The sequence below is a fragment of the Schistocerca gregaria genome, chromosome 8 (assembly GCF_023897955.1).
Source record: "Schistocerca gregaria isolate iqSchGreg1 chromosome 8, iqSchGreg1.2, whole genome shotgun sequence".
Lineage (NCBI taxonomy): Eukaryota > Metazoa > Arthropoda > Insecta > Orthoptera > Acrididae > Schistocerca > Schistocerca gregaria.
Window position 1 is genome coordinate 262,747,141 of NC_064927.1, and position 15,691 is coordinate 262,762,831.

Sequence of the window (15,691 nt, forward strand, 5' to 3'; positions counted from 1 at the left end):
CAAACTGCTGAGGTCATCGCTCCCTAGGCTTATGCACTACTTAATCTAACTAACGCTACGGACCTCCAACGGGGAGATCCGCGCGAACCGTATTAAGACGACCTAGACAGCACGGCTACCCTGCGCGGCTCCAGAGAGACAACAAACAGTGGGATGACACGAGCATGTGGCTAAGTTAACAAAAAGCGCAGCTCTTTCTACTTTGCGCTTAGAAATGCCCCTCACCTGCAGAAAGAATTACTGGCATATTTTGAGTACTATTGAGACTGTCGTGGTAGCTTCTGCTGTTGGTGCTGGAACCAGCTTGGCAGAGACATGGAGGCTGAACCGTGAATTTACTTTCAACTTTTTCTTAAGAATTTGCTTTATTTACTAGCAATTCATCAAGAATATTAATACATTTAATCACACCATGTGAGCGTGGAAGTAGTTGCCAGTGGGTAACTGATGAAAACAAATCAAATTTCTTTCAACAAATGGAAATTTTATTCCTGAAGCCTTTTCTTTAGAGACATTTAAACTCATAATCAGAAAGCACCCTCTAAATATCAAGTTACAATTTATTCAGAGACAGAAAGAACAAATTTTTGACAGTATGAGCTTTCGGGCTGAGAACCTTGCCGCTCCCTTTTGACACGGCTGTAGTCACGACCGCTCGCAACAACCTCTGAAAGACTACACCGGTGCAAATCTGCAACACACCAGATTACTTTAAACTAAAAATTTTAACAACTCACACAAGCACATAAACTATGCACCACGTAGGAGGGATGGAAATGGTTCAAAACACTAACATTAAAAGATTAACTTGCCACTGAAGGTGCAACTTGATTAAAAAAAAACTCTTACGGTGGAAGGATGGCAACTTTATATCCTAAAATACCCATTTAAATAAAAACTCATGAAATGCAGTCTTACATAAAATATACAAGGTTAGCGAAACATGCTCTACATTACACATATACCGCCTCTTAAGATGGTAGGCAAGATAAAAACATATTTCAGGAATTCGGCCGTTACACTTCAAGCAATAAATTCTTTAACGCCGAATCCGACAAACATGACAGAGGCAGCTATTAACTTACGGCAGACCGACTGACAAACAGACAGACACTAACTGCCTAACAAATGCGGACAGGAGACAGAAGAACAAGCTGGGGAAGAGAGACTGACCAAGAAAACAAGTAGAATTTAACAAGTAAATCAAACAACATATCATGAACCACTTAATTTCTAATAAACTGCGATGTCTGGCGAAGACCTGGCGCAACATCCCAAAAACGCTCTCCCGAACCGCCCGCTGCCAGCCGCTTCAATGGACGCAGGAAGGCGCGCCGTTCTCCCGTCTCACGGCGTCGCAGCTCGCACCGGCAGACCGATGTCGTGGGTTGACTCCTGTTGCTCTCGTGTCGGCCAAGAAGCCACTATCCCTTTCTATACGGTGCGGCCCACTGGACGCACGTGGCGACCTCACATGCGCCGCAGACTGGCGGCCTAACGCATAGTAGCACTCCGGACGACAGACAGACACTGACTGCCCCACACTGACCCGGCTAACCAACTGACCAGACTCGCCCCGACCGACCAACTGCCCCTGGCGAACTTATAGCGCCCCTTAAATGCACGTGAATAGGCAACCTTCCACCTTTTCCACCAGAGGGAGACACCAAAGCTGCGATTGCCACAGTGGCGCCACCGCCAGAAACGGAGGGTGACTGCATCACACAGCCGGCCGGTGTGGCCGAGCGGTTCTAGGCGCTTTAGGCTGGAACCGCGTGACCGCTACGGTCGCAGGTTCGAATCCTGCCTTGGGCATGGATGTGTGTGATGTCCTCAGATGTTAAGTCCCATAGAGCTCAAAGCCATTTGAACCTTCACACAACGCGCTGCGGCGCGCTCTTCAAAACAGCAAATTTTACCACGGCTCAGAGGCCAATAGCCCACCACCCTGGGCGGGGTAGCGGTGGATTGGTGAATTGATATCCTAGTTATCATCCTACATGTTCTCATAAAAACACCGTTACTAAAATATATGTCATCTACAGCAACTGAGATTATATTCGGAGACGTCAGTGCACCCAGGACGTCAGTTGCATACGGCCTGTGAGGAGGCGAAGCCGTCAGGAGGCAGAATGACAACTTGTAGTGTCGGATGGCTGGTGGTGATGACGGCAGATGCTCTACACGGATGCCTACCGCAGCAGGGAGCGGCGCGCTGTAATGCAGAATAGAGACTGCCCGGCAGTCCAGGTCACAGCGTGCAGAGGCAGCAGCGCTCACGAGCAGAGGTACACAGCCAAGAGTTTGCTAGTATGAGGGATGGCAGCTGAAAGACTGCACGGCTCCTTACTGGAACTCTAGACCTCCAGGGGACGAGGCTCAAATACGCCCCCAGGTGACGTACCTGTTGGAGAGCGCTAAGTCTGTAACATTGGACTTGACACCTGCAGTAGGGTGACTGATTGATCCATGCTGCTGTGCCCCTAAAAAGTTCGGCGTGTGAAATTTGAATTTTTAAAGTCTTATTCCTACACGCGCCCAGCAGAGGGCAATTCGATTGATGGGCTAATCGAGTAAGCTACTGGACGGTATTATTGACGTTATGACTACACTCTTCAGGCACACAGGAGTTGGCGACGCCGCACACCGATCGAGCACGCGGAACAGCTAACACAGTGTGTCCAAGAATGAAGTAATATTTTGTAACTCGGGCACTTGTGTGCTACCGGGGAACTCACTTGTTGCAAATTCAAGTGGGCCTGCTCCGTGTAGAGAGAGCTTGGGGAAGTTGATGGGACAAGTACTTAGTCGCACCCCTCCAGTAGGACTACGTTAGAAGTGTAGCTACTAAGGTACAAATAATTGAGCTTAGGAGACCCACTCATTCAGTCGTACCGCCATTGCATCTGTGCCTTGAACTGTAGAGAATCATGGGCTTCTGAGTGTCAGAGAAACCACGATCCGCTTTTGATGGTAGAAATCGCCTGGCAACCTGCTGCTGATTAACTCATCAGTTTCCAGCACGAAGCTCGTCACATTTGTGGTTGGCCGGTTGGTTGATTAGTTGATTTTGGGGAGAGGGGACCAAACAACAAGGTCAACAGTCCCATGGAATTAGGGAAGGGTGAGGAAGGAAATCGGTCGTGCACTTTCAAAGGAAGATCCCGGCAACTGCCTGAAGCAATTTACGGAAATCACGGAAAAACCTACAACAGTATGGTCGGATGCGGGTTTGAACCGTCGTCCTCCCGAATGCGAGTCCAGTGCGCTGCGCTGCGCCACCTCGCTCGGTATCATACCTGTAGCATGACAACTGTGAGACTTGGGATAAGTTTTGCCTGGGCAGGGAGCTGGAGTCCTGCCAGCCTCCGCCCTCTGACGACTTCGGTCAACAGCCTGGCTACGATATGGCTGGAGAAGGCACCCCCTAGCGGCCTCTTAGCAACTCGGACGTCTACGACCATTGTCCTGATCTACCACGGGTTGGGGTGAGCAGGGCATTGCTGCTCGTCATGATGACATCGGCTAACAGACACAAGCCGGCCTGAGTGGCCGAGCGGTTCTAGGCGCTTCAGTCTGGAACCGCGCGACCGTTACGGTCGCAGGTTCGAATCCTGCCTCGGGCATGGATGTGTGGGATGTCCTTAGGTTAGTTAGGTTTAAGTAGTTCTAAGCTCTAGGGGACTGATGACCTGAGACGTTAAGTCCTATAGTGCTCAGAGCCACTTAACACATTCAAGCGCACGACGTTGGGACAAGGAGTACGTGCAGGGGTGCTTAACCGACACGATTCCAGAGGGCCGCAATCGTCTTCGCCTGCAGGCGACCCACACGGCGAGGCGGCAGCAGCCAGCTCGACCCAGGACAACAGGTGACACCAGGCGTGATCGGGGCGCCGGCTTCGTTTGTCCACCCACAGTGCGGCCCTTTTGCAGGCCAGAGTGCTCTATAAGGCTGCTTGAATAAACATCTGTCAATGCTACATTTGTCTCACAGCACGCTCTGGAGTCAATCTGCTCCGTCCCTCACCATTTCTCTCGCCCATTCTGATGCGTAGAGAGCCAGAATAGGTCGGGTCGGTACAATGCGGACATGTAGACTGATAGACCGTCGTAGTTCCCTCCTCATTATTGGTGGCTGACACCTGGGATGCCGTTGACTAGAAACAACGAGTATTTATACGGACTTGACCCGTTATTGTTTTGCTACAGCATCAGTTTTGATCATTTTAGCCACAACAAAACCATGGCTTGGATCTGAAGCAACCGGACCATCAATACTGCAGTGGCTCTGACTTTCTGCATTGTCACACCTACTGTCCCTCAGCTGCCAGCGATGTGGTAATTGCTTGAGATAGTAGTTGCACCTCTAGTTGTATAAACAGGCAGACCCTGATGTAACAGCGTCTCGTAGGTTCTGATCTGACCTGCTTCCGTTGCCTCTTGCATCTGCTCTGGCACCTGTCTCAATTTTACGCAGCTATGCCCAGAAGGGTATTTTACAGTGCAGCAATACTGTCTCATGTAGTTAAGGTACAAAAGTATTCTTTTATATAAAAGCGTGCAATTAGGACGGTCTGTACTGTATAGAGCTGATAAGGGAATACATAGTATCAGGCAGCGAACTGAAATCATCCCTCCCCTGTGTCAACTTTTTCACATCGGAGTAGCACCTGCAGCCTGTGTTCTCCATTATTTGCTGGATGTAACCGGAGTCCCTGTCTTCCTCTACAGTTTCTCCCTATACCGCTTCCTCTATCACAATGGAAGTTATTCCTTGGGAACGAAGTTTTTTCGAGACGGCACTTGTATGTAAAACATTCTCGGTATTCTTGCCGCGTCAGTTCTGGATAAAATCTCGAGCTTTCGACGATTACCTCCATCGTCATCGTCAGGAGCTGACACTCTTCACTGCTGCTGTGGTAGCCTTATTTATAGCCCGTGGACGGCTTCTGATTGGTCGGCTTATAATTGGTCGGCGACTACGTACTGCTGTCGCAGAAGCTGTTACTGCGACAGCAGTACGTAATCGCCGTCCAATCATAAGGCTACCACAGCAGCCGTGAAGACAGTCAGCTCCTGACGATGACGATGGAGGTAATCGTCGAAAGCTCGAGATTTTATCCAGAACTGACGCGGCATGAATATCGAGAATGTTTTACATAGAAGTTATTCCTTGATGTCTCAATAGCTGCTTTATCATTCTGTCTCTTCTTCTTGTCAGTGTTTTGTGTGTACTCCTTTTCTCGCTGAGCCCGCAGGGAACATCCTTATTCCTTACCTCATGAGTTCACCTAATTTTCAACGTTCTTCTGTACACTACAATCTCAAATGCACCTATTCTCCTCTGTTCGCATTTTCCTACAGTCCATAACACACTGCCATGCACTCCAAACGTACATTTTCAGAAATGTCTTCCTCAAATTTAGACCTATGTTTGAGACCAGTCGACTTCTCTTGGCAAGGAATGCCCTTTTTGGCCAGTGCTAGTATTATTTTTATGTCCTCCTTGCTCCGTAAATCATGGGTTACTTTGCTTCTTCGGTCGCACAATTCCTCTTCTTCATCTACTTGTGATGCCGATGTTAAGTTTCTCGCTGTTCTCATTTCTGCTAGTTCTCATAACCTTCGCCTTTCTTCGATTTACTCTCAGTACACATTCTGCACCCATTAGTCTCTTCATTCCATTCTACAGGGCCTGTAATTCTTCTTCATTTTCACTGAGGATAGCAATGTCATCAGCGAATCTTAGCATTGATATCCATTCATCTTGAATTTTAATCCCACTATTGAAACTTCCTATTGTTTCAGTCTTTCCTTCTTCGACGTATAGACTGAACAACAGGGGTGAAAGACTACAGCATGACCTTACACCCTTTTTAATCTGTGCACTTCGCTCTTGTAAGTCCACTCTTATTCTTCCCTCTTGGTTCTTGTACATATTGTATATTAGCAGTCTTTCCTATAGTTTACCCCAATTTTTGTCAGGACTTCTAACATCTTGCACCATTTTACAATGGCGAACGCTTTTTTCACGTCGACAAATCATATGAATGTGTTTTGCTGTTTCATCAGCCTTGCTTCCATTATCAACCACAAATTCAGAACTGCCTCTCTTGTGTCTTTAGCTTTCCTAAAACCAAACTGATCGTCATCTAACAGATCCTCAATTTTATTTTCCATTCTTCTCTAAATTATTCTTGTCAGCAACTTGGATGTATAAGCTGTTAAGCTGATTGTGTTAATCCTCGTTCTTGGCGAATCTTGCAGTCGTAGGAAATATGGGAAGTCTGATGGTATATTGCCAGTCCTATACACTCTATACATCACCGTGAATAGTCGTCTTATTGCTACTTCCCCCACGATTTTGGAAATTCCGATGGTATGTGTTCGATCTCTTCTACCTTATTTGATTTTAAGTCTTCAAAAGCTCCACTGAATTCAGATTCTAACACTGTATCCCCTATCTCTTCCCTGTTGACGCCTGTTTCTTCTTCGGTCACGTCATCAGACAAGCCCTCCCCCTCTTGGAAGACCTCAATGTACTCTTTCCACCTATCCCTTCCTCTTATGCACTTGACAGTGGAATTCTCATTGCACTGTTAATGTTGGCGCCCTTGCTTTTAATTTCACCGGAGGTTGTTTTGACTTGTATATGGTGAGTCATTCCTTCTGATAATCATTTCTTTTTCGATTTCTTCACATTTTTCATGTAGTCATCTCGCCTCAGGTTTCCTGTGCTTCCAAATTATTTCATTCTTAAGTGACTTGTACTTCTGTATCCCTGTATTTCCCTGAACGTAGGTTTTCTTCTGTTACGCATCGTTTCTTCGCAGTTACGTTCCTTGTACCTACGTTTTTCTTTCCAGCTTCTGTGACTGCCCTTTTTAGTTATGTCCGTTCCTCTTCAACTATACTGCCTACTTAGCAACCCATAATCGCAGTATCTATACCCCCAGAGAAGTTAAAAGCATTTCTTTCTTTCTTAGTACTTTTCAGCCATCTCTTCATCATTGCTAAATTGCGATCTGAGTCTACGTCTGCCAGCGGGTACACCTTACGATGCAATATCTGATTTCGGAGTCTCTCACTGACCATGATGTAATCTACACTACTGGCCATTAAAATTGCTATACCACGAAGATGACGTGCTACAGGCACGAAATTTAACCGACAAGAAGAAGATGCTGTGATATGTAAATGATTAGCTTTTCAGAGCATTCACACAAGGTTTCCGCCAGTGGCGACACCTACAACGTGCTGACATGAGGAAAGTTTCCAACCCATTTCTCATACACAAACAGCAGTTGACCGACGTTGCCTGGTGAAACGTTGTTGTGATGCCTCGTGTAAGGAAGAGAAATGCGTACCATCACGTTTCAGACTTTGATAAAGGTCGGATTGTAGCCTATCGCGATTGCGGTTTATCGTATGGCGACATTGCTGATAGCGTTGGTCGAGATCTAATGACTAGCAGTCGAGATGACAGGCATCTTATCCGCATGGCTGTAACGGATCGTGCAGCCACGTCTCGATCCTTGAGTCAACAGATGGGGACGTTTGCAAGACAACAACCATCTGCACGAACAGGTCGACGACGTTTTCAGCAGCATGGACTATCAGCCCGGAGATCATGGCTGCGGTTACACTTGACGCTGCATCATAGGCAGGAGCGCCTGTGATGGTGTACTCATTGACGAACCTGGGTGCGCGAATGGCAGAACGTCATTTTTTCGGATGAGATCAGGTTCTGTTTACAGCATCATGATGGTCGCATCTGTGTTTCGCGACACTGCGGTGAACACACATTGGAAGCGTGTATTCGTCATCCCCATACTGGCCATTGGTTACACGTGTCGGTGACCTCTTGTTCGCATTGACGGCACTTCGAACAGTGGACGTTACATTTCAGATGTGTTACGACCCGTGACTCTACCCTTCATTCGATCTCTGTTAAACCCTACATTTCAGCAGGATAATGCACGACCGAATGTTGCAGGTCCTGTACGGGCCTTTCTGGATACACAAAATGTTCGACTGCTGCTCTGGCCAGGACATTATCCAGATCTGTCACCAACTGAAAACGTCTGGCCGGCAACTGGCTCGTCACAATACGCCACCAGTCACTACTCTTGATGAACTGTGGTATCGTGTTGAAGCTGCATGGGCAGCTGTACCTGTACACGTCATCCAAGCTCTGTTTGACTCAATGCTCAGGTGCATCAAGACCGTTATTACGGCCAGAGATGGTTGTTCTGGGTACTGATTTCTCAGGATCTATGCACCCAAATTGCGTGAAAATGTAATCACATGTCAGTTTTAGTATAATATGTTTGTCCAATGAATACCCTCATCTGCATCTCTTCTTGGTGTAGCAATTTCAATGGCCAGTAGTGTATTAGGATATCTACAAAGTTTAGTTTCCTTACGATAATTACAGCCCACACTGGACGTCTGTGAGTAGCCGCACTTTAATTGTAACCAACGGGTGTAATAATCAAGCACCTGCGCGGGAGATGTAGTTGTGGAGGAGACCGGAGAGAGCGCCGTGTGAGTGGTGCGGCGCGCTGTTGCAGGTGTTCGACCTGTGCAACACGGAGTCGTTCCAGTACATCCGCAGCCTGCGCGACCAGATGTGGGAGAGCCGCGACATGCGCCACGTGCCCGTCGTCGTCGTCGGCAACAAGCTGGACGCGCTGCAGATGCACGCCGCCGCCGCCGCCGCCGCCGCCGCCGCCCAGCCGCCCACGCCTGCCTCAGGTGCGCCCGCCTCTCCGGGCGGACAACCACGTAGCGCTCAAACGGCACGCAGTCGGTACCACTGTAGAGCAGTCTAGCCACTACAGGACATTCTTTAATCTTCCCTCCGGTGCTATCGGGTCTACTCACGGACACACCGTAACCTACTGTGCTGTGACTGGCTGGTGGAGAACAGACGGAACAAGACACATTAGATTGCTTAGTCCTTTAGGTAAACGGCCTTGTTTCATAGCTTCTGCATTAAATTTTGTGTGCATTAAAAATACTACTAGGGTCACTCCAAAAGAAATGCTCACTATTTTTTTTTTAAATACAGTTTTCATTCTGCATGTGTGAAAGTGTAACAGTGTAATCATACAATGTAGGCTTTCACGGCCGGTGTTGTTTTTAGCCGGCCGCGGTGGTCTCGCGGTTCTAGGGGCGCAGTCCGGAACCGTGCGACTGCTACGGTCGCAGGTTCGAATCCTGCCTCGGGCATGGCTGTGTGTGATGTCCTTCGGTTAGTTAGGTTTAAGTAGTTCTAAGTTCTAGGGGACTAATGACCACAGCAGTTGAGTCCCATAGTGCTCAGAGCCATTTGAACCATTTTTTTGTTGTCTTTAGTTGAAACATCCGGGCTGGGAGGCCGTGGTCGATGTATAAAATTTCCACCTGACGTTTCGTCTCCATCTGCGGGAGACGTCTTCTGAGGTCGTCCGGCTACTGCCACTGAGGCTCCAGGTACTCCCGCATTGATAGAGCGCACATAGGGAACCACCATTCGTCACGTGATGCCGACGATATGCCTATCTTTGGAAGGCGTCATCATTCTCGATTAAGAGTAATCGATTGTCATTCTGCTGGCGCAACGTCGACATCCATATTTTGTCCAACTTCAAAACTTTCTCTTTTCTATTGAAATTGTTGTGGCGCTTGTGAATTTCTACTGCTTCTCTATTCATGCGCGCATGATAATGGTATGTTCGTGCTAGAACGCTTGTCTCATTAAATTTAATTTCATGATTCCCATCTCGAAAAACATGCTCAGCTACGGCCTATTTGTCGATGTGTCCTAAGCGGCAGTGTCTTTTATGTTCGGCTTAGCGGGTGTTTACACTTCTGTTCGTTATTCCAATATATACTTGTCCACAACTGCATGGAATTTTGTATACCCCAGGTGTTGCTAGGGGATGTCGGTCGTCATTTAAGTTCTTAAATATTCCTTAATCTTCTTGGTGGGTCTGAAGATTGTTTCGATTCCATACTTGGCCAGAACTTTCCCGACACGGTCCGTAACTCAAAATGGCTCAAATGGCTCTGAGCACTATGGGACTTAACATCTAAGGTCATCAGTCCCCTAGAACTTAGAACTACTTAAACCTAACTAACCTAAGGCCAGCACACAACACCCAGTCATCACGAGGCAGAGAAAATCCCTGATCCCGCCGGGAATCGAACCCGGGAACACGTGCGCGGGAAGCGACAACGCTACCGCACGACCACGAGCTGCGGACACGGTCCGTAACCTTATTAATAAACGGTAGGAAAACTTTTCCAGTAGGTGACCGTTGTTGCTCTGGACTTCTGGCTTCTTTTCTTCTTTGATGGAGGGCTCGATCAATTTCCTTGCTGGTATATCCGTTTTTGATGAAGGCTGACCGTACGTGATTCAGTTCATCTTCTAAGTAAGTCGGCTCGCAGATTTTGTTGGCTCTGTCCACCAAGGTTTCAATGACAAAAGGTATATAGAAAGAACACTCACACAGATCGATACCTCTACAAGGAATCTAACCATCATCCTTGGCAAAAAAGAGGTGTAGGTTACGTGACGAAAGCGGGCACGGCGATATTGAGGATTGTCCTCGTAGCGTCAGGCCTCGTACCGCACACACTCCAGACAATGTGCAGAGAGTTGACGAATTGGTGACTGCTGACAGACGCATCACAGTGAACGAATGGTCACGCTTCGTTGGGATAGGGGAAGGAAGTGTCTGCAGAATACTGAAAGTGTTGGCGTTAAAAAAGGTTTGTGCCTGGTGGGTTGCCAAGATGTTGACAGTGGCTCACAAAGAAACAAGAAAAACGGTATGCAGCGAACTTTTGGAACAGTACGAGAATGGTGGAGATGAATTTCTTGGAAGAATTGTGACAGGTGATGAAGCATGGCTCCATCATTTCTCACCAGAGACGAAGAGGCAATCTATGGAGTGGCATCATGTAAATTCACCCAAGAAAAAAAATTCAAAATCACACCTTGTGCTGGAAAAGTTATGGCTACGGTGTTTTTCGATTCCGAAGGACTCTTGCTTGTGGACATCATGCCAAGCGGAACCACCATAAATTCTAATGCATATGCGACGACACTGAAGAAACTTCAAGCTCGACTGAGTCATGTTCGACCACGTCGGCAAAAGGATGTTTTGCTGTTGCACGAAAATGCACGGCCAGACAGGAAGTGTTTGCAGAATACTGAAAGTGTTGGCGTTAAAAAAGGTTTGTGCCTGGTGGGTTGCCAAGATGTTGACAGTGGCTCACAAAGAAACAAGAAAAACGGTATGCAGCGAACTTTTGGAACAGTACGAGAATGATGGAGATGAATTTCTTGGAAGAATTGTAACAGGTGATGAAGCATGGCTCCATCATTTCTCACCAGAGACGAAGAGGCAATCAATGGAGTGGCATCATGTAAATTCACCCAAGAAAAAAAATTCAAAATCACACCTTCTGCTGGAAAAGTTATGGCTACGGTGTTTTTCGATTCCGAAGGACTCTTGCTTGTGGACATCATGCCAAATGGAACCATCCACAAATTCTGATGCATATGTGATGACACTGAAGAAACTTCAAGCTCGACTGAGTCGTGTTCGACCACAGCGGCAAAAGCAGGATGTATTGCTGTTGCATGACAATGCACGGCCACACATCAGTCAAAAAACCATGGAAACGATCACAAAACTTAGATGGACAACACTGAAACACCTGCCTTACAGTCCTGACCTGGCTCCATGTGACTATCATATCATTGGGAAACTGAAAGACTCTTTTCGTGGAACAAGGTTTGAAGATGATGATTCCTTTGTGCACGCTGCCAAACAGTAGCTCCAACAGGTTGGTCCAGAATTTTACAGTGCAGGTATACAGGCGCTGGTTCCAAGGTGGCGTAAGGCAGTTGAGAGGGGTGGAAATTATGCGGAGAAATGAAAATATTGTTCCTAAAGGTTATACATCTACACGCCGTAAAACTTTCAAACATGTAGAATAAAATATGGAATTTATAAAAAATAGTGTGCATTTCTTTTGGAGTGACTCTTATATTTGTCGCAACTGCTGCATTAAAGATACCTCGAAACACTTCTTCCTCTATATTACACTGAAGCGCCGAAGAAATTGGTATAGCATGCGTATTCAACTACAAAAATATGTAAACAGGCATAATACGGCGCAACGGTCGGCAACGCCTATATAACGCAACAGCTGTCTGGCGCGGTTGTTAGATCGGTTGTTGTTGTGGTCTTCAGTCCTGAGACTGGTTTGATGCAACTCTCCATGCTACTCTATCCTGTGCAAGCTTCTTCATCTCCCAGTACCTAATGCAGCCCACATCCTTCTGAATCTGATTAATATATTCATATCTTGGTCTCCCTCAACGATTTTTACCCTCCAAGCTGCCCTCCAATACTAAATTAGTGCTTTCTCGATGTCTCAGAACATGTCCTACCAACCGATCCCTTCTTCTAGTCAAGTTGTGCCACAAGCTCCTCTTCTCCCCAATCCTGTTCAATACCTCCTTATTAGTTACGTGATCTACCCATCTAATCTTCAGCATTCTTCTGTAGCACAACATTTCGAAAGCTTATATTCTCTTCTTGTGTAATCTATTTATCGTCCACGTTTCATTTCCATTCAAGGCTACACTCCATACAAATACTTTCAGAAACGACTTCCTGACATTAAAATCTATACTCGATGTTAACAAATTTTTCGTCTTCAGAAACGCTTTCCTTGCCATTGCCAGTCTACATTTTATATCCTCTCTACTTTGACCATCATCAGTTATTTTGCTCCCCAAATAGCAAAACTCTTTTACTACTTTACGTGTCTCATTTCCTAACCTAATTCCCTCAGCATCACTCGACTTAATTCGACTACATTCCATTATCCTCGTTTTGCTTTTGTTGATGTTCATATTATACCCTCCTTTCAAGACACTATCCATTCCGTTCAACTGCTCTTCCAAGTCCTTTGCTGTCTCTGACAGAATTACAATGTCATTGGCGAACCTTAAAGTTTTTATTTCTTCTCCATGGATTTTAATACCCACTCTGAACTTTTCTTTTGTGTCTTATTGCTTGCTCAATATACAGATTGAATAACATAGGGGACAGGCTACAACCGTGTCTCACTCCCTTCCCAACCACTGCTTCCCTTTCATACCCCTCGACTCGTATGACTGCCATCTGCTTTCTGTACAAATTGTAAATAGCCTTTCGCTCCCTGTATTTTATCCCTGCCACCTTCAGAATTAGAAAGAGAGTATTCCAACCAATATTGTCAAAAGCTTTCTCTAAGTCTACAAATGCTGGAAACGTAGGTTTGCCTTTCCTTAGTCTTTCTTCTAAGATAAGTCGTAGAGTCAGTATTGCCTCACGTGTTCCAACATTTCTACGGAATCCAAACTGATCTTCCTCAAGATCGGCTTCTATCAGTTTTTCCATTCGTCTGAAAAGAATTTGCGTTAGTATTTTGCAGCTGTGACTTATTAAACTGATAGTTCGGTAATTTTCACATCTGTCAACATCTGCTTTCTTTGGGATTTGAATTATTGGCTCTTAACACTATGGGACTTAACATCTGAGGTCATCAGCCCCATAGGACTTAGAACTACTTAAACCTGACTAACCTAAGGACATCACACACATCCATGCCCGAGGCAGGATTCGAACCTGCGACCGTAGCGGTGCGCCGTTCCAGACTGAAGCGCCTAGAACCGCTCGGCCACACCGGCCGGGCTTGGAATTATTATATTCTTCTTGAAGACTGAGGGTATTTCGCCTGTCTCATACATCTTGCTAACCAAATGGCAGAGTTTTGTCAGGACTTGCTCCCCCAAGGCTGTCAGTAGTTTTAATGGAATGTTGTCCACTCCAGGGGGGGCCTTGTTTCGACTCAGGTGTTTCTATGCTCTGTCAAACTCTTCACGCTGTATCATGTCTCCCATTTCATCTTCATCTACATCCTCTTCCCTTGCCATAATATTGTCCTCAAGTACATCGCCATTGTATAGACCCTCCATATACTCCTTCCACCTTTCTGCTTTCCCTCCTTTGATTAGAACTGGGTTTCCATCAGAGTTCTTCATATTCGTGCAAGTGATTCTCCTTTCTCCAAAGGTCTCTTTAATTTTCCTGTAGGCAGTATATATCTTACCCATAGTGAGAGAAGCCCCTATAACCTTACATTTGTCCTCTTGCCATCCCTGCTTAGCCATTTTGCACTTCCTTTTTTTGAGATGTTTGTATTCCTTTTTGCCTGCTTCATTTACTGCATTTTTATATTTTCTCCTTTCGTCAATTAAATTCAGAATTTCTTCTGTTACCCAAGGGCTTCTACTAGCTCTCGTCTTTTTACCTATTTGATCCTCTGCTACCTTCACCATTTCATCCCTCAAAGTTACCCATTCTTCTTCTACTGTATTTCTTTCCCCCATTCCTGTCAATTGTTCCCTTATTCTCTCCATGAAACTCTGTACAATCTCTGGTTTAGTCAGTTTATCCAGGTCCCATCTCCTTAAATTCCCACCTTTTTGCAGTTTCTTCAGTTTTAATCTACAGTTCATAACCAATAGATTGTGGTCAGAGTCCACATCTGCTAAATGGCAAATGATCAAGATTTTAATGAGTTTGAAGGCGATGTTGTACTCGCCGCACGAACGATAGGACACAGCATCTCCGAGATAGCGACGAAGTGGGGATTTTCCCGTACGACCATTTCACAAATGTACCGTGAATATCACGAATGCACTACAACATTAAATCTCCGACATCGCTACAGCTGGAAAAAGATCCTGCAAGAACGGGACCAATGACGATTGTAGAAAATCGTACAACGTGACAGAAGTGCAACCCTTCCTCAAATTGCTGCAGATTACAATGCTGGGCCACCAACTAATGTCGTTGTGCGAACTACTCGACGAATCATCATCCATATGGGCTTTCGGAGCCGAAGGCCAACTTGTGTGCCTTTGACGAGTGCACGACACAAAGCTTTACGCCTCGCTGGGCCCGGCAACACCGACACTGGACTGTTGATGACTGGAAACATGGTGTCTTATCGGACGAGTCTCGTTTCAAATTGTATCGAACGCATGGACGTGTACGGGTATGGAGACAACCTCATGAACCCATGGACCCTGCATGCCAGAAGGAGACTTTTCAACCTGGTGGAGGCTCTATGATGGTGTGTGACGTGGCATGGACTCGACTAACGTCTGAAGTAGTGCTGGAGGGAACTGACATCATGAATCCTACAGGGCTGTCCATAAACCCGTAAGAATACGAGTGGATAAGATCTCTTCCTAGCAGCACATTGCAAGGCAGCCCAGATATGCTCAATAATATTCATAATGTTCATGACTGGGGAGTTTGGTGGCCAGCGGAAGTGATTAAACTCAGAAGATTGTTGCTGGAGGCACACTGTAGCAATTCTGGACGTGTGGGGTGTCGCATTGTCCTGCTGGAATTGCACAAGTCTGTCGGAATGCACAGAGGACATGAATGGATGCAATGATAAGACAAGATGCTTATGTACGTGACACCTTTGAGAGTCGTATCTAGATGTATGAGGGATCCCATATCACTCGAACTGCACACGCTCCACACCACTACAGAGCCTCCACCAGCCCCTGCTGACACGCAGGGACCACGGATTCAGGTGATTGTCTCCATATACGTACA

General features: G+C 46.3%; 1 protein-coding gene across 1 annotated transcript in view; it reads left to right on the plus strand.

Moving 5' to 3' along the window:
- The window catches only part of LOC126285144 (ras-like protein family member 10B), a 234,204-nt gene that overhangs the window by 203,469 nt on the left and 15,044 nt on the right, over positions 1-15,691 (plus strand). Inside the window, exon 4 of the mRNA XM_049984460.1 lies at positions 8,576-8,694. Coding sequence (XP_049840417.1) covers positions 8,576-8,694 — 119 coding nt within the window. The remainder of the gene's footprint in view (positions 1-8,575; positions 8,695-15,691) is intronic.